Genomic DNA, 6,000 nt, shown 5'->3' with positions numbered 1-6,000 from the left:
TCTACCTGATAAGGGGACTGTGCTCTCATTAATCTCACCTTGCCCATGGTTCATGTACAGAGTGGGACAAATACCCTCCATTAGAGCAGGTTCATTTTCTGAAATAAGAGAATTATCAATTTTAATCTTCAATACTTTGACACATTGATTTCACTGAAACGTGGAAGGCTGTGTATAATATTAAAATTGTGATGTGAGCAGTGATCTGGATTTCCCTTTGAATAAGAATTGAACAGGAAACCAAGTGTTGTGATACATCACCATCTTTATTTCACAGTGAGAAAAAAATTCCCAGCAGTTAGAAAAACACAGACACAGGGCAATTCCAGCACCGACCCACCTCAAACCATCAGGATCTGTAATATCTCCCACTGACAATGAGCTCTGACCACATCAACGTGAAACATTCTGACCCAGCATGACTGAGATTAAACAGAAATATAATCCATCACCAGGAACATCCCTGTTTCAGGCTGTGCACAATTCATTAATTTCAAACAAGATTAAAGAACATTTAATCCCTGCTTCCCAGTGAAGGACTCAGCTTCCCATCTATAATAGAATTTAACCCTCGGTACGTGCTGTAAGAAGACTTTAAACTGATGTCACCAATGCCCCACAGAGGTGGTTGGTCAGAAATGAATCTGAAACACTGACCAATAACTTAGATTTGAACAGAAATCCTCACTATAAAGGATATTAAAAGGAACATGATCATCCAGGACTGCTCTGTCAGGGACAGTCAGAGTGACCAGAGCTGGAACCTAATGTCTGGTTAATGTGTGGTTTGAATGTTCATGTACGCATTCAGCAAACTATGAGGAAAACAAAGGGCATGCTGGTCTTCACTACAATGGGAGTGAAGAGTACGAATCTCTCACTTCAGTGGTAAATGTGGGATCACAATCTTTTGGTCTCTTTACATTCGGAAGGATGTACTTACCCTGTAGGGGAATGCAATGACTGTTCGTGAGGCAGATAATAAACTACAAACATCCAGGTCCCCGAGCTTCTTCCCTCTCTTAAGAATCATATCCCTTACTTTATTTATAATTGCTGTAACAGATTATTGGCTAAAAGAGAGGCAAGGATGGCAGCTCAACATCCCAGGACACAGAGTTTTCAGGCAGGACAGAGAAGGGGATATAAAAAGGTGAGTGTGCCAGGAGCCTTACCAGGAGCACACTTGCAAAAACGAGGTCTTTCTGAGAGAGAAAGGTTGGAGTTCATCATAGCAAATGGGCAGGAGCATTATCAGTTGATGGTTCATTGTCATAGTCTAAGGGATTTTCCATAAGTAATGTAGAGACAGGTTGAAGATTTCCCATAAAACATCCAGGTTGTGTGTATTAGATCAGTATAAAATCCTGTGTTCAGGTTAATGGCAGCTGCCTGTACAGAAAGTGAAAGAAAAAGGCTCTTTTAAGAAGTTCTTAGAACAGAGTATTAAGCTGTAGCTGCAGACGTGAAGAGGGATGGAGAGAGAGAGAGAGAGAGCGAAAAAGAGAGAGCGAGAGAGACAATCTGTGAGTAACTGGTGACAGGGGTTGAGGTAGACTGGGAAATTAAAGTTGAAGTGTTCAAGCTGCAAGAGGGTTTTGTGTGTCTGTTTGAGCTAAATTGACTTAAGCGAAAACATCCAAGTACTTTATGAGTCAACAGATCAGTTTCAAAGAATGTCAGATGTTTGGGTGTTGATGGAAAGACAGACCCACATGTCCTGAACCTGTGTACTGAGGTATGCCTCAATGAGTGAAATGTTTAGTGCTAACCTTAACCCTTATTGTATAATCATTCTCTTTGGTTTGCATTTAATGTTGTCCTTCTTACCAGCATGATCATTGCATAACACAAACTTTTTTTCTCTGGAATTTGAGTCTAAATCCCAACAATTAAGTAAATCCTTTCATATATAAGGAGACTATAATAATGCATGCTAATCCAGGTTAAAGCCAAGATGTACCTTGCACATGAATAAAACAGTTTAAGACAGAGTTAAGCATGATTGACTGTTATATGTTATATTGACTGTTATATATAAAACAGTAAAGGGAACAGAACCTTCCAGAAAAAGGAAATCATTTGGAAGCTTTAAGAAAAGCTATATCCATTAGCCCACGTCTGCTAAAGAAATTAAGAGAAAATATTCCTGCTTCAAAGGGTTGGTTGTCTTCTTCCAAATCCTTCAGGAATTCAAGAACATGTTCTTCATATTGTTTCTCTTCCAGTTTCTAATCAACTGCCCTGCAATATGAATATAGGCATTTCATTCATGACAACGTCTGCCTGGATCTGAGTAGATGAACAGCACAATATGAACAGGTGACAGCCATTCAGGCCATTGAGAACCCTCCACCATTCAGTGCAATCCCAGCTACAGGAATGTCATCAATAACCTCGCAGAATGGGCAGACATGTGGCAGATAGAAATTAGGACAGGGAAGTGTGAGGTGAGGCACTCTGGGAAAAGGGATGTTGGGAATCATCATCGATGACGGAAAGGCACCAGGAGCAGGGAGATCTGAGGGATATTGACCATTGAAAGGTGCAGCACATATTAAGGAAGCATGGGGGACTTTGAGCTTCATTACTGGGGGTATTGAGTACAAATGGGGGGAGATCATGCTGAAGCTTTGTAAACTGCTGGTTAGGTCACAGCTTAAGCATTGTGTGAAGTGATAATCACTCACACTTTAGGAACGATACTTGCACCTTGTGAGGATGCAGAGGGATTTTACCAATAGGTATAGAATGGAGAAGCTGAGAAATTTGTCCTTGGACAATTGCTTGGAGCTGTACCAGACAGTGACATGAGTTAGGTAAGGGAGACAAAGAAAAGCTGTTCTCGCTGACTCATGGGACAAGAATGAGAGGGAACCGTTTCTGAAGGTGATGTCAGGAGGATGTTTTAAAATCTTTATTCATGGGTTATACGAGTATTTATTGCCCATCCCGACCTGCGCTTGAGAAGGTGGCATTTAGCTGCCTCCCAGACTACTTCCGTCTATTTGGTGCAGGTACATTCACAGTCTCGCTGGGGAGGGTGTTCCAGGAATTTGACCCAGTGGAACAGAAAGGACAGTAATATATTTCCAATTCAGGAATTTGCAGGTGGTGGTGATCCCACGTATCTGCTGCCCTTCTCCTTCCAGGTGAGGTCAGGGGGTGGGGGTGTCGTGGGTTTGGAAGGAGCTATCTTAGCAGAAAAAGCAGAAAGTGTTGGAGAAACTCAGCAGGTCGAGCAGCATCTGTGGAGAGAAAAACAGAGCTAACATTTCAAGTCCAGTGTACCATCATCGCAGATTATTTTTCCACAGATATTGTGAGACCCGTTGAGTTTCTCCAGAACTTTCCATTTCTGTTTTATATTCCCAACATCGCAGTTCTTTGTTTTACTTTGTTGTCGAAGGATTCCTCTTGAATTTCTGCAGTGCATCGTGTCGATGGTACATATCGCAGCTACCATATGTCGGTGGAGAGAGTAGATGCTTGTGAATCTGATGCCAATCAAGTGAACTGCTTTGATGGGGATGGTGTCAAACTGCTTGAGTGATATTGGAGCTGCCCAATGGCAGTCAGGTGGGCAATATTCCATCACACTTTTGCCTTGTAGATGATGGACATGTTTTGGAGAGTTAATAGGTGAGTTATTTATTGCAGGATACCTCTGAGTTGTTCTTGTAGCCACAATAGTTATATGACTAGTCCAGTTGATTTTTTGGTCAATGGGAACTCCCAGGATGTAGATCGTGGAGGATTCAGGGATAGTAACACCACTGAATGTCAAGTGACAATGGTCACTTTCTCCCCTGTTGGAGACAGTCATTGCCTATCATTTGTATTGAATGTTACTTCTCATTTGTCAGCCCAAGCCTGGATACTGCCCAGGTCTTGCTGCTTTGCACAAGGGCTGCTTTAATATCTGATGAGTGACAAATGGTGCTGGACATTGTGTAATCATTAGTGAATATCCCACTTCTGACCTTATAATGGAGGGAGGATTATTAATGAAACAGCTGAAGATGTTTGGGCCAAGGACATTATCCTGAGGAAGTCCTGTAGTGTTATCCTGAACCTGAGATCAGTGACCGATGTGTAACCCATTCAGTTAGTACTGGTTCCACTTCCCCAGGACCAGTCACAATGTACCAGGAATCTGTAACCCTCCCCTTGCACCACCTTTCCAGCACATGTTCAATTATAATTTCCTGGACTTTCTACTCTGACTTGCACGTGGCAATAGTAGTAATCCTGACATCACAACCTTTAAGGTCATACTTTCAACTTACTTCCTAACGCCCTGTATTCTGCATTTAGGACCTCATGCCATATTTTATCCTCTGTCATTGGGACCAATGTGTACCATGACCACTGGCTGTTCACCCTCCTCCTCCAGGATTTCCTGTAGTCATTCTGAGACATCCTTGGCCCAAACACCAAGGAGGCAGCATCTGATTCTGGAATCTCATTTGTTGCCAGAGAAACATCCATCTATTCCCCTTCCAGTTGAATCCCCGATAGCTATTGCATTCTCACACTTGCCCCTCCTCTCCTTTGCTACAGGGTGAACCATGGGAAACAGATGTGGCTGTTACTGGTCCACTCTGAGGGACCATTCCCCCCGACAGTATCCAAAGCATCTGTTTTGCAGGAAATAGCCACAGGGGGTTCCTGTACTGCCTGCCCAGCCCCTTACTCTGCCTGGTGCTCCCCCATTCCCTTTCTGCCTGTGGAATCTGAGCCTGCAGTGTGACCATCTCCCTGTATGTATTATTCACTATACTCTCAGCTTCATGGATGATCTACAGTGTCTCCAGATATTGCTCCAGTTCTGAAAGCTGAGCTTCAAGGAGCTGCAGCTGAGACCCTTCCTGCTCCAATGCTGGCCCTGGGCACTGGAAATGTGGCCAGCTTCCCACGTAGAGCAGGAAGAGTACACCATGGCTTTGAGCTCTCCTATCATGACTTACGCATTTGGATGAAACCTTTAAATGGCACCTTAATGTCAAATAATACCAACTACTGCAGGGCTGATCTTTGACCTGTGCCCAATTCTGAGCGTCTCTGTGAACAATAAATCGCACTGATACCCATTGCCGAGACACATTTATGGAAAATGTCCTCAATGTGTTGGTGGCGAGTCACATTGGAACAATGCCATTTATGGGTAAGGGGAGGGTAGAGCTGGTGAAAAGCTGTTGAAAATAATGACAGTAAAATAGAACATCAGACAGCTCAAGGAAACATTGTATCTTCCACAAATTAAAGGTCATGACTTTCTTTTCAAGAAATATGAAGAATTTTGGAAAAGCAGGAGCCAGCTCCATGTGAATGTGAATGTGGAGGAGCAGTTGTGTTCTCTGATGATGAGCCATTATCACAGCCTCTGGATATGTCCTGCAGCGTCATCAGGACAGACACAGCGTCATCAGGACAGAGGTGGCAGCACTGTTACATATACCAGGGAACGAGTTGTTCTCAGAGTCCTCAATATTAACTCCTGATCCCATGAAGTCTCATGGTCTCAAGTCAAATGTAGGCAAGGAAACCTCTGGCTGATTCCCATGGACTGTCCACCCACAGCTGATGTATCCGTGCTCCTCCATGTTGAACACCACTTGGAGGAAGCACGGAGGGTAACAAGGGCACAGAATATATGCTGGGTGGTGGATTTCAGTGTCCACCACCAAAAGTGGTGAGCGATCTGGTCCACTTCTCCAGGACATTGCTGGTAAAACATGTCTGTGGCAGGTGGTGAGGGAACCAACAAGAGGGAAAGACATACTTGACCTCGTGCTCACTAATCTGCCGGCTGCAGCTGCAGACCACTGCACAGTCCATGTGAAGACAAAGACCTACCTTCACATGAAGAATACCCCCCATCTTGCTGTGTGGCACTGTCATCGTGGCTTGCTGTGTTCTACCAACCTCCTGCCTGTCTACTTTGGATTCCAGCATCTGCAGACTTTTTTTTGTCTCTAATCGTGCTAAATGGGACAG

General features: G+C 43.7%; 1 protein-coding gene across 1 annotated transcript in view; it reads right to left on the bottom strand.

The window, feature by feature from the left end:
• Positions 1-247: 247 nt before the first annotated feature.
• The window catches only part of LOC140454023 (EH domain-containing protein 3-like), a 104,167-nt gene continuing 98,414 nt past the window's right edge, over positions 248-6,000 (bottom strand). Inside the window, exon 2 of the mRNA XM_072548966.1 lies at positions 248-2,244. Within this exon, the coding sequence (XP_072405067.1) occupies positions 2,232-2,244 (13 nt within the window). The 3' untranslated portion in view covers positions 248-2,231. The remainder of the gene's footprint in view (positions 2,245-6,000) is intronic.

The sequence above is a fragment of the Chiloscyllium punctatum genome, chromosome 3, assembly GCF_047496795.1.
Source record: "Chiloscyllium punctatum isolate Juve2018m chromosome 3, sChiPun1.3, whole genome shotgun sequence".
NCBI classification, from domain to species: domain Eukaryota; kingdom Metazoa; phylum Chordata; class Chondrichthyes; order Orectolobiformes; family Hemiscylliidae; genus Chiloscyllium; species Chiloscyllium punctatum.
This window is presented reverse-complemented; position numbering and strand designations above follow the sequence as displayed.